The 18,339-nt window shown below is 31.8% G+C and overlaps 1 protein-coding gene across 2 annotated transcripts; it reads left to right on the top strand.

The window, feature by feature from the left end:
- Positions 1-231: 231 nt before the first annotated feature.
- Positions 232-5,823, top strand: LOC138127938 (putative fatty acyl-CoA reductase CG5065). Of its 2 annotated transcripts, XM_069044063.1 has the most exons (7): positions 239-565; positions 616-1,013; positions 1,071-1,180; positions 1,229-1,421; positions 4,703-4,939; positions 4,999-5,256; positions 5,310-5,823. In XM_069044063.1, the coding sequence occupies exons 1-7, from the start codon at positions 350-352 to the stop codon at positions 5,398-5,400; spliced, it is 1,503 nt and encodes a 500-aa protein (XP_068900164.1). In that variant the 5' UTR covers positions 239-349; the 3' UTR covers positions 5,401-5,823. The 2 variants fall into 2 exon arrangements, with proteins under 2 accessions (XP_068900165.1, XP_068900164.1); XM_069044064.1 differs by lacking the exon at positions 5,310-5,823 and having other exon boundaries at positions 232-565; positions 4,992-5,194.
- The last annotated feature ends 12,516 nt before the right edge of the window (positions 5,824-18,339 follow it).

The raw sequence follows: 18,339 nt of genomic DNA, 5'->3' as shown, positions 1-18,339 counted from the left end.
TACTTTTACGCGATGACGAAAACTCAACCCAAATTCGATCGCTGTTGAATATGCTGTTTAATATCTGAATTATGTCAATACTGATTAATAATTAGTCAATTGTTCGAAATTATGCAGAACATTATTTACGCACAAATGTCTAACAAACGGTGTCATAAAAATTACCCCCCGAAAAGAACAAGTGAATTTCTGTTGGTAAAAGTAAACAAAAAGCATTGGAGGGGGGGATTTAAATAAATGTCGTGCACGTCAAGAAACATATTTCGATTTGGTAGCCTCAAGTGAAGTTAGTGCATGCAGTTGTTGAAAACTAGTGACATCGAATAGACTACCACTAAAGTTAGTCACCATGGTGCAAATGATCGAAGATGAAAATCCTAACAGGATTGTGGAACTATTTAACGACAAAACAATCCTCATAACCGGCGGAACTGGATTTTTGGGCAAGGTTCTCGTCGAGAAATTGTTGCGCATTTGTCCAAACTTGAAAAAAATCTACCTTATCATGCGCGAGAAAAAAGGCAAAAATATCGAGGAACGATTGCAAGAAATCTTCAGCGGACCTGTAAGTTTTATTCACATTTGTCTCCTCTTATAATCACACAACCCCATAAGCTCTTCGATATGCTAAAACAACGTCACGGAAAATGCATCTTCGAAAAAGTGGAACCCATTCAAGGGGACATTTCAGTCCCGAATCTGGGCATTTCCGACGCGGATCGCAGGAAACTAACCACCCAGACTGAAATCATCTACCACTCAGCCGCCACGGTCCAGTTTGATGATCCCTTCAAAAGGACTGTTTTGCTCAACGTCAGGGGAACAAGAGAAATGCTGGCTCTAGCTAGAGACTGTAAAAAATTGATGGTTTTTGGCCACCTGTCGACGGCTTACTGCCAGGAAACTCAGGAGGTGCTTTACGAGAAGACGTATCCGCCACCGGCTGATCCGCACCGGATCATAGAAATCTGCGAATGGATGGACGAGAAGACTTTGGACATTATTGCCGATCAGTGAGTGTCTCAAAAGTCAAAATTGGCAAATTGTTCTCGATTGTTTGCATTTTCTAGTATTAGAGGGCCAAGTGCTAACAATTATACTTTTACTAAGGCTCTCGGAGAAGGTTTGGTTACTGAACAAATGGATAACCTTCCTGTGATAATCCAAAGACCTTCTGCCGGTGAGTTCGGATGAAGCAAAATGCAATTTAGCATAACTGGATTTTTAGTGATTCCAATTTGGAAAGACCCACTTCCTGGCTGGACGGATAATATCAATGGACCTACTGGACTTATGATTGGAGCAGGGAAAGGAGTTATTAGGACAATGTATGGTCAAAAGGACTACTTCGCTGATTATGTGTCCGTTGATCTTGTTGCCAATTGTCTGATGTGCACCACATATGATTATGTAACTCACAAGTAAGTGGCGAGTTAAGTTAATTCTTACAAAATAAAATACAAAACCAATTTCTATCTGTTTCGACCAGGTCAATTAACTAATTAATTCAATTTTTTAATGACCTAAATACAATTTTGCATTTACCTTCTTATTCTCCAAAACTACATTACAAAGTTCAGTTTTTATACTGAAACCTGCTAAAGATTCTTCAAAGTGTTATTTATGCAACTTTACATGTTGGGCCACTCCCTCCGGTCAATTATCGAATGAGCTGCATTACATAATTTTTTTACTCCGATATCAAATTCTCAACAACCTCTTACCATGCATGCACTTGTGCTCTTGGCAATGGACAAAAAAGGTGCAGATTTTCATGCAAAGACGTAAAAGAACAAAATATTGTTTATTGACTCAATAGGCCAAGGAATGTCAGAATTGTCAGAAGATTAAAAAATCATTGAACTTAGGCTCAGGTGTAGTTTTTTTACCTCAAATGGTTCTGTAAAAAATATAAATGTAAAACAAACGACCCCGTTACATCTCTGGGCACATAATAGCATATTATACAGTGCGTTCGTAAAGTTCGGAATAAATTCGATAAAATTGTAAGTATTAATTTCTGAGAAAAATCCTCGAAGAGGTCAACTTTGTTTTTAAAAAGTGCACGTTATTTAAGTTGACAGCTTGTCGTCTCCTAATAATGACGTCATGAATAATTTTTTTAAATGACAACCCTCACTTTTTTCATCTTTTTCTGATAGACCTTCTTAGTACTTAAACGACTAATTAAAAAAATTGATACCTTACGTAACAATTTTTTTGAGAAAATGAAAATTTTACTTAAAAAATTTTACTTAATTTTTAATGTAAAAATTTTAATTGACCTCAAACAAAATCAAAGAAACATCTCAGGTTAACAATAAAATTTAACGCAAGTGTTGAAATTGCCTCCCGCCAACTATTTGGCACTTACCGACACTTTGTACACTGCGCTCAATAATGTCAGGGCTTATTTGTTCCGTTTCAGTGCGAATTCTCTACCGCAAATCGTTCTAAATTGTTTGGTCTATTAAAATAAACCTTCCATTGTAACTAAATCTATTGAAAAAAAAATTAAGTTAAAAATAAAATTAAATTTTTTAAGTAAAATTTGTCATTTTCTCAAAAAAATTGTCATGTAAGGTGTCTTTTTTTTCATTGATTGTACGAAGGCGTACCAGAAAAATAAGAAAAAAATGGGGGTTGTCATTTATAAAAAATATTGATGACGTCATTATTAGGAGATGAAAAGCTGTCAATATAAGCAAAGTACTGAGCAATATGCACTTTTTAAAAATAAAGTTGACCTGTTCAAGGATTTTTCTCAGAAACTAATACTTACAGTTTTATCGAATTTATTCCGAACTTTACGAACGCACTGTATACCCAGGGAGTAAAGTGAGTGTTATGAAGCGAGGGCAATAATTACTTGACGGATTTAAAGACATTTTAGTGTCCTGCTATTTTTGCATTTCCGAATAATTTGAAATAAAAATTATTGAAATTTTAAAATATGATGTCAAAGTTGCAATTCATATTTTTAAAACAATAAAATTCAAATCCTAGTTTCTGATGACTACAAAACATACTCGGTAAATTGGTAATTTATAAATTAATATGGCTAGCCATAAGGCAAAAGTTTAAAAAAAGATCTGCTGAAGTATGTAACATTTTCAGTAGTATTTGCAAACTGAATCTAATGTTTAACTTCATTTCATGAGTTACTATAACGTACTTACTCGTGATATTTAATTTATAATTTTTAGATTTGGAAATCTTGCACATAATTGTATAATTTTAAATTCAGTTTATATAACATTGCTCGAAGGCTGGAAAATTTTTAAATTTGTTCACCTTCATTTTCGCGGTGAAAGTTGTACCGTAAAAATTTCACTCTCTTGTCTTTCCTAATGATCGCATAAATTTCAGGTGTGTACAATGAATTAGATAACGTTAAAATGTAGATCTTTAATAGCATAAGTTGAAAATGTTGTTACAAGAATATTTCCTCATTGCATTCATTGCTTTACAGTGTTTTACTTTTGGTTTTCCTCTTTTGTCAATTGTATTTCACTATTTCTCAAAACTATTTCATATTTACGTCATTTTCACATTTAATGGTGATAGGAAATAGTTTTGAGAAATAGTGAAATACAATTGACAAAAGAGAAAAACCAAAAGAAAAACATTGTAAAATAGCGGCACGTGGTAATCAGTAAATACGAAACATGTAACAAGTTATTTTACTATTTTCACAATTATTATTTTTGTAAATAACTTCGCAAATAAGATAAATAATATTCTAAATCACAAGAAATATGCAAAGACGATAATTAAAACCTTCTTGAAATTATTCGAAATTAATGCCTCAGTCTCAATAGCCTTATAACTTTACATACATTTTTTGTAAGATTTAGCAAAAATTAAATAATAAGTATTTTTTGTTTGGTTGATCGTTTTCTCTTTCTTTCTGGAAGCTTTTCATCTTCAGTAACCTAGTAGTTCCATTCCTTTTTTTAGTTATTTCCAATTAAGTTCTCGAAATGCATATTAAAAAAAAAATCAGTAGTTTGTCGCGATCAATAGAAATTAAATACAATTTTTTTTCTAGTAAAAGTCTTTTTGTTTTTTATAAATAAAGCATTGAAATTTTCTGGAAATTTTCAGTATCTTTTTCCTTTTTTCCCAATTACTTCAATTCAGTACCGTACTGGAAATTTCGAGCAAATTTTCAATGCTTTATATCTCAAAACCAAAAAGACTTTTATTACAAAAAAATTTGTATTTAACTTCTATTCATCGTCACCAACTATGTACTGATTTTTTACATGTATTTCGAGGCCGCCTGTATAGTAGTAGGAAACGATATTTGGAACTCATTATAAAATAAGCCGATTGCCTCTTGCAAAGGTTATCTCTAACGATGTCGTAAATAATATTTGATTTCGGTCGCTTCGGCACGCTCCGAACGCCTGATGGTCAGTACTCGAAATTTTAAAATATGTACCAGGAATTTCGATTCTTTCGATAACAAATGGATTATTGGATTTTCCGGGCCCTTCTAGGTACCTACCTAGGACCACTATTTAAAAATGGCGCATAATATTTATATCAGGCGAATCTAACACACAAAACATTTTAACCGTTCCAACCCTCATAAAAGTATTAGTACCTGCTTAAGTCGTTCCCAAATATCGTTTCCTACTGTTACAACTGTCTGTAGTGAAGAGCTATTACTACTATGTACAAAATTGTTTTGTAGAAGTCGAAGGGTCTATAATATGACGGCTTCCGATGAAATACGGGTAACTTTTGAAGAAATTATTCAGATGGGAAGAAACATTATTGACACCAGAGTGGCTTTCGATTGGGTTCTATGGTATCCAGGAGGAAGCATTCACAGTTCTAGAATTATGCACCTCATCAACTTCTTTCTGTTTCAATTATTGCCAGCATTTTTTGTCGACATGATTCTTTTCATGTTCGGATATAAACCCTTGTAAGTTGTTAAACAATGTTGCAATCAAATTTCCTGGATAATATAGATTAAGTTTGCAGCTTGTTGAGAGTTCAAAAGAAAATTTGGAGAGGCTACAAAATATTTGAATATTACTCGAATCGACGATGGGAGTTCAAACATAACAATGTTGAACAGGTTCGGGATTTAATGAATCGAACGGAAAGAAAAGTGTTTAAAATGGATTCAGAGGGTTTTAATTACTACGATTACTTTACCAATTGTACATATGGAGCTCGGCGTTTCCTTATGCGAGAACCAGACGAAGGTGTTCCTGCAGCTCTGAAGCGTATGAAAATGTAAGTACAAGACGCTTATGTGTAATGAGTGATCATAGAAATTTTTATTTTAGATTGTGGTTTGTGGACAGATTAATTAAAACAATATTTTTTATTGGGTTGACATATTTACTGTACAAGAATGTAGCTACATTCATATTTTGAAAAATGTACTACATATATAGCCAAACATTTTTATTACAAATTAGATTTTAATAGGAGTACATGATACTGTTTGACATTTACGCCGTTTTGGTGTAGATTGGTAGAATTTAAATCAATTTAGTTTGGCTAAGGTTCAATATGTGCATTGTGATTTTTTGTTATCTTCATTAGATTTAACTTCTGGATTTTAAGAAACTCTGGTCATTGTTAGATAAGTAAGTAATATTAGAATGTAAATATTATAAGTATACAGTGTTATCTAGGTTATAAATAATCAAATGTACCTTTAAATTTCAATAAAATTAAAAACAACTTGATGTGAAAAAAGGACTTTACAGAAAACACCAATTGCGTAAAAGCATTCAGCCCAATTTGGGTCCTTAAAAGAATGTAAATTTGTTTTATTTGTCTTTGTTGCACAATTATTATTATATAGTGATTGTTGTGTTGTAAAATGACGCTCTCGCGACTTTTTCCACATATATTCTACATATATTCGCTCCTTGGAGCTCTCGTAGTCAAGGACGCTCCGCCAGTGTCTATCGGAGTCAAGTAGCTATGGTTCGGCGCAGAGCAGAAAACGAAGCCACGCCACCCATGAGTGGGAAAATGGATCGTCGATAAACATCTGACAAGCGAAAATAGTTTCTCATAATTCTGATGATACTTTTCCTTTTTATTCTTGCTGTATTATTCCAGACTTGACCGAGAGATGCGAATCTTTTTAGGATCACATACTTTGATTCTCAAATTCCTTAACGCTGTTTCATCCAAATATATTTTTTTTTATCAAATCTATTAATCACAGCAATATGTCAGATTCAAAAACGAATTTGTTAAAATTAGCTAGTTTACTTTATCTGCCACTCGTCAGCGGAGATAATAACTTTATTTGCCGCTCGTCAGCTCGTCAGATGCCATGGCAATGAAGTGACACTTTAGCAATATCAACCCAGCCGTATAATGTCATATTTTACTGACGTTTGCAGAAAAAAGGTAACGATTGAACCAATGATGTCTCATACAAATGTTGATATTTTTCTAGAAAAAGGGGCTCAAAGTTTTTCAAAAAAAGTTTGAGAGCCACTGAATTTTATGGAAAGATGGGTCAAAAATAAATCAAAGTAGATTTTTTTTTGTCATTTAATTCAAAATTAAGTCATTTTGACAAGAACATCAATCTTAACCCCAATTTAAATTACAAATGTCTTTAACTGACCTGGAGAAAATCGATATGGTCTTTGATCTATGGCGAACATTCAGAGCTAGCACGGCAAATCTACAGTGAAAATTTGCTTCAAAGGATACTTCGCAATGCACCAACCTTTGTAAACGTTGCACAGCATCTTCGCGATTGGGCGAATCTTGGCAAACTTTTGCGAATTTTGCAAAATGTTATAGAGAAAACTTTCATAAATTGCTGAGTTCTTCCACTGGTTAAAATTAATACACGTATGTCAGATACACCCTGTATATTTGAAAAATGTTTTATTAAAATTCTCATACATATATCAATTACAATAATTCGTGAGTAATTCCGGAAAAATTAAAAGGAAATTATGATTTTTTCGTCACTGGTACCTATTGAAATCAATTTTTCGTCACTAGTTTGTCTCAAATTGTCCACACAGTGCTAATTCTTAATAAAGTTACTTATAAATTCAATTTATTGTTAACATATAGAGTACCAGATATATCGGGCGTTCAAATGAAATCCTGGGCTGAGTAGGCGTTGGAAAAATTAAACCGTTTAGAACAGTGTAAAGTTTGAATTTCCCGCCGTTTTTTCACGAATGATATTTGTTTATGTTTAATCGGGACATAATTGAACATGTTTGTTTTCAGCAAAGGGTGCCCTTAGATATTTGCTTCGAGAATATGAATCATTACGTTATTCTATTTTTGTTGTAAAACATTGCAAAGAAAGAAAAAAAGAAACATTTTTTGGCTCTAAATTTTAGATTAGCTGTCAACATGCTCCAATTAATCTACGTTTTAAAAAAACACAATAATTGACGGTTTCCAACGCCTTCCCAGGATTTCATTTGAACGCGCGATAGTATTAACCTGATTTACGTAATTTGACATTTATTTGACTGTTTTTCAAAGAACTTGACGTGGTGTAGGCTTAACGTTTTTTGCCTTAGTCTGCTAAGAAAATGTTGCAAAATAAGTGAACAATCGATTTTCTAGATGACATCGGCAGATAACACTTTTCCTTCTCCATTGATCAGTTGATCACTTTAATCCTTGGTACACTTTCTCCGTTTAATATACTGAACAATTTGTTTATTCTTCAAGCAACAGTTATGAAATTATATAATTAATTAGGAGTGAATATTGTTTTTTGTTCGACACTTTAAACATTCGACATTTAGAAAATTAGCTTGACGTTTCGTTTTGACAAGTTGTGACATTTATCAAAATCCGTTCACACAGGAGAAAATTCTCAAATTCTGACAGTGTCGGACAAAAAAAAAAAATTATAAAAAAAAAACAATCCAAAAACAAGAATTATTTTACACAATTTATGAACGCTGAATATCTTGTAAAACGGTTAATTTTCTTGGCATTGTGAGGAAAACTACTATTTTCTCAATTTGGTTGTTGGTCGGGCCTTTAGAGTCAGAAAAATGAACTATACATACAGGGTGATTTTGAAAGTGGTGCAGATATTTTACTCACGAGCTACTGACTTCATGTAGAACTCGGAAAAAATATTTAAAAAATTCTGTCAAAAAATAAAATGACATTTATTTTTTGAGCTACAATTTTTTTTAATTGTTTTTAGTTTTCTACGTTGTTGGTAAAATTTCGGCACATTTTAAAAATACACCCTTGTATATCATGTTTTATAAAATGTACGCCAATGCGAAGTAACCGTCAGGAAATATGCTTTAAAATAAGGAAACCGCATTGGTGTACGTTTTATAAAAACAGGGTGTATTTTTAAAATGTGCCGAAATTTTACCTACGAGGTTGTTTGAGACGTAGAAGACTAAAAGCAATTAAAAAAAATTGTTGCTCAAAAAATAAATGTCATTTTATTTTTTTGACATTTTTCCCGAGTTCTACATGAAGCGCCAATAGCTCGTGATTAAAATATCTGCACAACTTTCAAAATCACCGTGTATGTAGCTAATAAAGAATTCTTCCTTTTTTACACCGTAAGCATATCATTTAAAAATTGTTCTTTCTCTTTGTTGAATTATAAAGGTTTTGAAAATTTATCATATTTTCTTTGCGGGTTAGTCTAGTATTTTAAACCTCATGACGCTTCTAAATACTTTTTTATGTTTCTAATAAATTGGATACTACAAACATGACTTGGAATTTTTCTGATGTGTACGCTCATTTCGGATATTTCTTTAATATGTCCTAATTTCATTTCTGGAGGTCAGGTTGTAAATAAATTAAAAATAAAAATAAAAAACGATATGATTGTTTTCTGTTGTTTCGAAAGCATTTCATGTTGATATTTGCATAGAAAGAAATACAAACGAATTTAAAAAAAATCCCATTGAAAACTAGTTAGGTATCTAATAAATTATTAATTTGCTATAAGTAGGTTACTTTGTACATATTACAAAATCCCGGTGTTAATTGTTTGCTCGTTAAAAATACACATACACACGAGTAATTAAATTAGAGTAAACACTTGACCATTATGTCGACAGTAATGTAATAGATAAAGAAGTGCCCGTTCCAATACATTGTTTTATTTCCACCTTCTAAGTAAATGACACTTTATAGGTATTTGTGGTAACTAAGTAAATGGGTAATTACAGGCAGAGCCCTGTAATATTTAACAGGCACGTAGAAGAGACCTGTAATAGTTATTACAAGTCTCATCAAAAAATAAATAATCAAAACTATGTTTATTACAAACACAAACAAATTTAACTATCAATTGTTGCAATTACATACGTTAATAATGCATTTTGATCCGTTTCGGAAGTATTTTCATATCGCTCCTGGGATCGAATCAGTAGAGAGCCGCACTTGCAGCGTTGGTAATTCCGTGATTATTTTCTTGCATTTCAAGAAAATCGCCTTCAAAGTCTTCATCGGGCATTAAAGCCATTCTTTCTTTTCTTTCTTTTTGCAACAAATTTCACAAAACTTCTGACAGTATTTTTGTTGTTTATCTCAACACCATGACGACGTAGGATAATTGCCCCACCGCCTTTCATTACAAAATTTTTATAAACATAAATAACAATTGAAAAACGAAATTTAAAGGCTGAAGGTGGAAATAAAAGTTTGTATGCAACTCGCTTAGCAATTAATCTTTACTGGGCTTACTGGCTTATGGGACTCGCTCCTTACGTCGCTCGTCCAACAAGTGCCAGCGCGCCCGTAAAGATTAATTTACTAAGCTTGTCACATAAATAACTATTACAAATCTTTTTTTCGTGTTCGTTTCCTAAGATATACCGGGTGTCCCAACGGTTTGGCAAAGTAGATTTACTAAGTTAATATAAGTTTTTTGAAAAATGTTATTATTTCATGTTATACATACAAGTTATGAGCACGGTTTAAAAATATTTTAGATTATACAGGGTGTTTAGTGTAGCGGTGGCAACACAAACTTATATTTTTTTAAATGGAACACCCAGTATTTTTTTGCGTTTTTGGAAAGGTCTCGTCAAAACAAAGAGGAAGATACCACATTTGATAGGTCTAATTTCTACTGTTAGTAAACTATTCGCTCTTTTGTGTCCGGACAAACCAAACTTTGAAAATTTGTAAAAACAGATGATAATTATTTAGATTAGGTTTTTTTAGAACATTGTAAATATCGTCAATTTTACTGCCTTGTTGAAAAACATTACGATTTTTACTTAATTACGTAGAGGGCGCTTCAAACGCAAACTCTTTATTTAGTCAATTTTTTTAAATGTATTTCGATATACCGTTGGATAGCTCTTTCAATGAGCGTTCAAAAGATATAAGGTGTTTGGCATCTAAAATAAATTGTTTATCCACACATTTTTTTTTTTTGAAAAGTGTACAACCGTCGCTGTTCTTTTTATTTCTTTTTTTTAAGTTAATTAAAGATTAAATTTATTCTCTTTTGAATTATTTTGTAAATCTGTAGTAATATTAAACTCGATGAAATGTATTTTTTTGGTTCAGTTAAATTAAAGAAAAATCTGAAATATTGATATTTTAAATGAAATTTGTGGATAAACTATTTATTTTAGATGCCAAACACCTTATATTTTTTTTCTAATACTAATATCTTATACTGTTTCCATGGTGCATTCGAGCTCACACCTTATGTTTCCCATAAAATACGCTTTTCTCCATAAGACACGTCGTCAATAGCAACGTGTCTTATAGAGTCATAAAATACGCTCACACATATTATTCAAGTAACATTTTATTCATCATTTTTACAGTAATTATCACAAAAGTGAAAAGTACAATTATTGAATTGGAACTGCCACATTAGCTTCGTGCTCTTGTTCCTAACATCTTCTTCAACTTCTGCTGTTTCATCCAATGCAAGTGCCCGGCCATCGAAAACTGGCAATCTTTACATTTTCTTCAAATGATTCTTGCCGTAGTGTGAATTAACTTTTAATGAAGTTCTAGACACTTACCCCTTATCAAAAAAAGCCTCCGTGATGCTTTTTTTATTGTTCCGACCTTGAAATGAAACATACACCTTTTCGTATGCACTTTTAGACTTCATTGGTAACAAATTGCCCCTTTTTTCTTATTTCTTCCTGAACGTTTTGGCACATTTCAACGATGAAAATTGTTTTTTTCCAAATTTGTTGATATTATTACCATAGTACCCACGGCAACCTCCGCATTTTGTGTATTGTGACGCGCCTCGAATAATTTCTGAATTTATTAAAATTTCTGATAAGATGTTAGTGTTAGAAAAAATCTTGAAGACAACGCGTGTTTTATAGTTTAAAAATCTCGATCTATTAAATCCTCGCTCCCTGCGGTCGCTCTGATTTAAACTACGATCTCGATTTTTAAATCGTCTATAAAACACTTGTTGTCTTAATAGCTATTGAACGCTCATTGAAAGAGCTATCCAACGGTATAAAAAAAATGACTAAATAAAGAGTTTGCGTTTGAAGCGCCCTCTACGTAATTAAGTAAAAATCTTAATGTTTTTCGACAAGGCAATAAAATTGACGATATTTACAATGTTCTAAAAAAACCTAATCTAAATAATTATCATCTGTTTTTACAAATTTTCAAAGTTTGGTTTATCCGGACACAAAAGAGCGAATAGTTTACTAACAGTAGAAGTTAGACCCATCAAATGTGGTATCTTCCTCTTTGTTTTGACGAGAGCTTTCCAAAAACACAAAAAAATACTGGGTGTTCCAGTAGCCCGAGTTAATCAAGGAAATAAGTGAAAAAAAGAGACTTTCATAACGTGTTGTACACACTATTTTTTTGCATATCGATGTACAGTCGCGAGCATTAAATTTTGATCGTCAAGGTCATTCTTTGACGCAATCGAATATGCTCCATTGTAAAACAGTGGTAAATATCATAACCTATCATCATGTTGTATGACATTAATTGTCATTTTTTTCTCATTTTTTGACACTTTGTTGACATGGGCATAATCAGGCAGGGAAAATTTTTAAATTTGTGACAATCTAACCAAATTTGGAAATGACATTGACGACCAAAATTTATTGCTCGCGACAGTAAGTTGAAAAATTTGGCCCAAAATTAAGTTCTTTGAAAATTAAATGATAAAATACGAATATGTTAAATTTATACGTAGAATCAAAATTCTCTTATTGCGTGCGGTTCCAGTTAAAACTTCACAACCAGTAGCATTGCGATGCATAAACTTGATGCGTATTCTTGTTCCATAGACTAATGCTTCCTTTGTATTTAAGTTACTGATGAGTAAAACGTGCAGTTAATTTTCAATACTAACTTATGTGGTGGGAAACCACTAATAGTCAAAGAATTTTGTATTTTTCACTCCGAAGATATTTTTTTATAAATAATCTAAATAAACTCCCCTTGGAGTGGATTTCACTGAGGGGGGGATTAAGCATAGACGATAGTAGCGTTTTTTAACTTTTTTTTTTGTATTTTTGGTATATACACTGGCGGCCATTAATTTGGAAACACCGGCCTAATCTAGTTTATTGGATATTTCTAATATTTGATAGTGTAAGCGTTATTCATGAACTCATGTCACTCATGTCATCGTTGAGCGCATTCAACAGACTGTCGCAGCCGAAATTGATATGTCAATAACATTGTCAAAGTGACAAACAATTTTAAATAGAAAAATCTTGGTGTTTCCAAATTAATGGCCGCCACTGTAAGTGTATACTTGTGATACCTACATTGCTCTTTTCACAATAAAAATCTCTATCAGAATGTAAAAAAAAATTATGTGTCCGCATGTGAAAAAAGAATATTTTGACAGTTCAGCCTTGAAGCCTATGTGACTATTAGGGCTTTTTGTAGCCTATTCCCAAACATTTAATTTGGTGTATAAATAATTAAAATCCTCCGATAAATAAGGGAGTTATAGACTCGTCTTCTTTTTTGGGCACACCTGTATATTACAAATACATAAAATTAAATAAAACATTCATTTTATACGTTCATACTAGTGATGGATAAATGACCGGTCATTTATTTTTGGTCAAAGTTGACCGGTCCTTGAGCGGTCGTCAATTACCAGTCATTATTGGTCAAGAGGTAGGAACTAGTTAAACATCACAAAATGATTATTTTAATACCAAATAATGGTTCTTAATTCCATTTTTTATAATATTTATTGATCAATAAATTATTTTTTATTATACCTGAATCATAATCCCTGTTTTTGACACTAAAATGCGTGCAAAAAAGGGCCTTTAAAACACTAAAGCTTTAAGGGTTGCTTAGGTAACAACAAATTCACCTACATTTTTAACAATGATAAATAGACATTTATACACAATTTATGATAGCAACGAAACAACAACAATTGACCATTTCTATATCAACGATTAATGACACAGATTACTTCGGAAAAGGTATTTCAATTTAATTTTTTTGTTATAATTTTCAGTCTGTAGTGCAGGTATAATAAAAAATAGCGTATGATACACGTTTATAAGGGCCTTTAAAGCACTTGCGACGTTAAAAGCACTCCGCTATGCGTCGTGCTCTTAAACTCGTCGCGCGTGCTTTAAAGGCTTCCTTATAAACTTGTATCATAATATACTAGTTCTAAAATTGTGTAAGTGAGGTTAAGTTTGAATTGTTTGAAGTTATACTTTGTTTTTTCTTTAACATATTTGCTTGAATTTGAACTTTTTTTTAATTTAAAACTCTTTAAAACTTTCAACACAAATGTGTGTGTGTATTTTCGGTTTTTTAGTTTCTTTTAAAATACTTAAACATTCGTTTAGAATTTAAAAAAGTAGGTACCTAAGTACATATTTTATGAAAATAAAAATATATCGTATGTCATGTTAAGAAGACACAAAAACGATCAAAAAACAAAACCACTTATTCCTATTAGATAAAAAGCCTAATCGTTTTCCACGATGATCTTTATTAAAGTTTTAGATGTTTCATTGTCATAAGTTACTTATTTATTGTCATAATCGATTTCATCGTTGTCAGCAGCTACGTAAATGAAATCAGACATCCCAACATAACCTCATCTCATTAGTCAAACAATCATCATATCCGATAATCTTCAAAATTATAAGCGGGAACTATAAATTTTAAAAATGACTGGTCAAATACGTCAAGTCATTGACAATTACTGACCGGTCAAATGGGTCATTGACTAAGTCAATTACCGGACCTCACAACACTAGTTCATACACTGTAAAAAATCAGCGGAGTGAATGATTTGTAATTGATTTAAACTGCACTCTGCGGAATCTCATTATGTTATTACATATTTGTCATTTGTTTTTCCAGACAGCTTAATTAGTTTAAACATTGTAACGCAATGAATTTTGATAGCTTCTCGCTTGGTGCTTGTCATTTGTTTCAAAATGTAGTGTTTTTTTTGAGGTTATACATGGCATGCATTGCTGTTTTTTGAATAAAGATCAATCAGAATTACTAAAAAAAATATGTGTTCACATTTGGAAAAAAATAAACTAGGCAAAAATGAATAGGGAATTCCACTGTTTTTCTTGGAAAAGAAAATAATTGCCCCAATCCTCCCACGTATTCGTAAACACTAGATAAATTTAAAATGTTACAGGTACTTGAAACATTACATTTAATGTGTATATCTATATATTTCTAACACATTTCATTTCAAATTTTAAACTGTATTTATAAAAAATTCAAAAAAGGAAAAATTCCCTATTCATTTTTGCTGAGTTTATTTTGATAGTTTAACCTTGAAGCCCTTGGGACATTTAGTAGGCCATTTTGTAGCCTATTCACAACCATTTAATTTGTTGTATAGATCATTAAAATCCTCATGATAAAATAATAACGGAGGTATGGACTCGTCTTTTTTTTTTGGCGGATACAGGCTGATTCACGTAGCCCGTTCATTAGAAACTTTCTGATTTCCCCAAATCATATTAATATGAAAATTGGTAGTTGACTATAATTGACTACTCCAAGTTGAAATGAAATATTTTCAAAATGGTGGCACTTCCGGAAATACCGGAAATCGACGCTATCTTTATTTTTTTAAATGGAAAGGCCTCATTTTAACTACACATTTCGATTCTACGTTAAATTTTGAGTTTAGAACGTCTTTTTGTCAACACTTATCTGTCATCGTTTTTGACCTATGTCATCTTTTTTGCAAAAAAGCGAGGTTGCAGGGCTTCATTAACAAATTTATAACTCTTGAACCATCGAAAATAAATAATTTATTTTTTTTAGTTGAATTCCTAAAGACCTGGCCGATCTTTTCCGCCATTAGTGAAATTTTTTTTATGTTTCATTCGCCTACTGAAATTTTTCAAAATTGCTAATCAAAAAATGTCAAAAACTTCCTTTTTTTAAATGGCAACCACCATTTGTAACACTAGATGTAAATGTAAATTTTCATTCTAAGCCTACTTTTATTCACGTTATGTATGCTTATTCCCAGCCGTTTTGTCGTAATTTCGATTTTTTGAGTAAAGTATTCTTTTTTTTTATCAAACAATTGTTTTATTTGCATTTTTATTCAAAAATCACATGCAATAAACAGTAGATAACAACGAAATAATAAAAAATAAGCAAATTAACAAAAAAATATTTTCAATGAAATCATTTACATTAAAATATTTTTTTGTTAATTTGATTATTTTTTATTGTTTTGTTGTTATCTAATATTTATTGCAATGCTATTTTTGAATAAAAATTCAAATAAAAAATTGCTTATAAAAAAACAGAATGTGTCGTAAAGACGCACGATAGAAGTGAAACTTTTGTATTACAGGGAAACATTGTAATTATTCATCAATCACTTTTAAATAGCATATTCACAACAAAATTGTATATTTTAATGAAGAAAATAAATTATAAACAACGATAACACTAAACAATATCGAAATGCCTCCAAATCAAAGAGAGGACATTATCGATAAAGGCCGTGAGTGTGACAAAGACAGAGACACTGCTTCCACTCGACCCAATAGTGTTTACCCCCACCACTTTTCGTCACACAAAAAGAATTTCAAGACCCTCCCATAAAAAGTTTCACTTCAAAAAGAATATTTTATTCAAAAAATTGAAATTACGCCTTAACGGCTTCAAATAGGCATACATAATGTTAATAAAAGTGGCCTTAAAATTTAATTTTACATTTATATCTAGTATCAGAAATGTTAGTTGCCATTTAAAAAAAATGAAGTTTTCGACATTCTTTGATTATCAATTTTAAAAAATTGCTGTAGGCCTATGAAACATTAAAAAAATCTCGTTGATAGCGCAAAAAAGCGGCCAAATTTTTGGCAAGTCGTAAAGTAAAAATAAATTATTTATTTCTGATGGTTCAGGAATTATACATTTTTTAATGAAGCCCTGTAACCTCACTTTTTTGTAAAAAATATGACATAGGTCAAAAACGATGACAGATAAGTATTGACAAAAAGACGTATTAAACTCAAAAGTTAACGTAGAATGGAAATGTAAAGTCAAAATGTCGCCTTTCTATTTAAAAAAACAAAGATGGCATCGATTTCCGGTATTTCCGGAAGTGCCGCCATTTTGAAAATATTTCATTTGAACTTGGAGTAGACGATTATAGTCAACTACCAATTTTCATATTAATATGATTTTGGGAAATCAAAAAGTTTCTAATGAACGGGCTACGTGAATCAGCCTGTATAATACATACAGTTAATTTCAAAATTATCGAGTACACCTCAAAAATCAAAAAGTCGATTTATTACAGTTTTTTCCACATGTAAACATGCCTTTTTGAAATTTGAGCGTCATATTTTTTATATAGGTTAGGTAAGTTTGACAACATAAAATGTCGCTGATATTTTAGAACACCATATTAGTGTCTGTTTTATCCTCTGCACGATGCTCTTCGCGATGTTATAATACGGAGCTACCTCTGGATCGACCATACTTCTTCTAATTTGGAAAAAATGCGCATTTTCGCGTTTTCGGTTAGATTAGGCATTTTGTTTGTCAAAATTGACTTTGATCATTGACAAAAAATGTAAGTGCAATTCACACTGTAGAAAATTAGGTGTACTCTATAATTTTGAAATTAACTGTACATTCAAGGCGGTCTTATACATTTTATCTTTCTGCACGCCTTCTCCATATAAACTTTAACTATGCTAAATCTCACACTCCTCCATGCGCGCAATTTGCTTAAAAAGGAGTACAAAGGGTTTCCTTCACGTATTAATATACCGGGTGATTCAGATTAGTGTTCGCGGCCCTACATCTTTTTTGTTTTAAGAAAAAAATCTAGCAAACTATATATATTTGTAAATCGTTTGTGAAACTACAATAGTTGACGTTGATAAATTTTCTCTACGATTACATATGTCAAAGTTAAGACACCTTTTTCTTTTTAAATAGTACACTATACATTTTTTGGTCTCTTCTTGTAAAGCTTTTTTTTCTACATTTGAATGTGTAAAAAAAGTTGACAATTACATCAGAAAAAAATCGAGAAAAATAAAATATGATTTAATTTATTCGAAAGCGTTATTTTCTAAAAAGAGCTAGTTAGCCATGGAGACAATTGAATTTTGACATTGTCACATCCAAAATACCGTTAATTGTTGCGTTGTTTTGTGTTTACAAACTGTTACTGAACAGGTACGTTTCTAAAATGGTAGTTTACTCTAATCAAGAAAAGTTAGAAATGATACTAATTTATGGAGAGTGTCAAAAAAATAGTAAAGCTTCTCAACGCTTGTATCGTGACCGCTTCCCGAATAAATCTGTCCCTTCATACAAAATGTTTACAAAATTGACGAAAAATTCAGGTGAAATCGGATGTTTTGAAAAAAAGAGAACTGTTTTTAAACCTAGAACAGCACGTGACGAAGAAAGGGGATGTGGCCTAGTTGCGTAGAACGATATACGCCGAAGCCTGTTTCACAATGAAGCAGGTTCTTTCTAACAAATAGGGAACCAAAAATCTTGAAAAAAAAAATTTGTAATACAAATCGAAAAATGTGAAGGAAAACAAACAAACATAAACACGTGGTCAAACTCCCGAAGCGAGGTCAAAACGAATGAGATTCCGAATGCCGTCAAGTAATCTTTGTGGATGTACATTAGACTTTCGAAAATCTGCGCACGATTTGAATAAGCCAATTGGAAGCTCCTATTTAAAATACGTGGGCACTAGGGGGCGGTTGGTTGGCCGGGTTAGACCAAATGTAACTCCTCTGGATGCAATGCATTATTTTGAGTAAAACTTTTATACTTATTTCTGTGGTATGAAACACGAATAAAAATAGATTGTTCAAAGATTTGAACAATTAAAAACATTGC

This window comes from Tenebrio molitor, chromosome 4 (genome assembly GCF_963966145.1).
Source record: "Tenebrio molitor chromosome 4, icTenMoli1.1, whole genome shotgun sequence".
Lineage (NCBI taxonomy): Eukaryota > Metazoa > Arthropoda > Insecta > Coleoptera > Tenebrionidae > Tenebrio > Tenebrio molitor.
Note: the sequence above shows the minus strand (reverse complement) of the source record. Positions and strands in the feature narration are given on the sequence as shown.

Bases quoted from the DNA above. Each gene is read 5' to 3' on its own strand.
- LOC138127938 (XM_069044063.1), top strand. From the start codon at position 350: ATGGTGCAAATGATCGAAGATGAAAATCCTAACAGGATTGTGGAACTA. The intron at 1,181-1,228 runs GTGAGTTCGGAT...CTGGATTTTTAG, and splicing joins AATCCAAAGACCTTCTGCCG to TGATTCCAATTTGGAAAGAC. The intron at 5,257-5,309 runs GTAAGTACAAGA...TTTTTATTTTAG, and splicing joins GCTCTGAAGCGTATGAAAAT to ATTGTGGTTTGTGGACAGAT.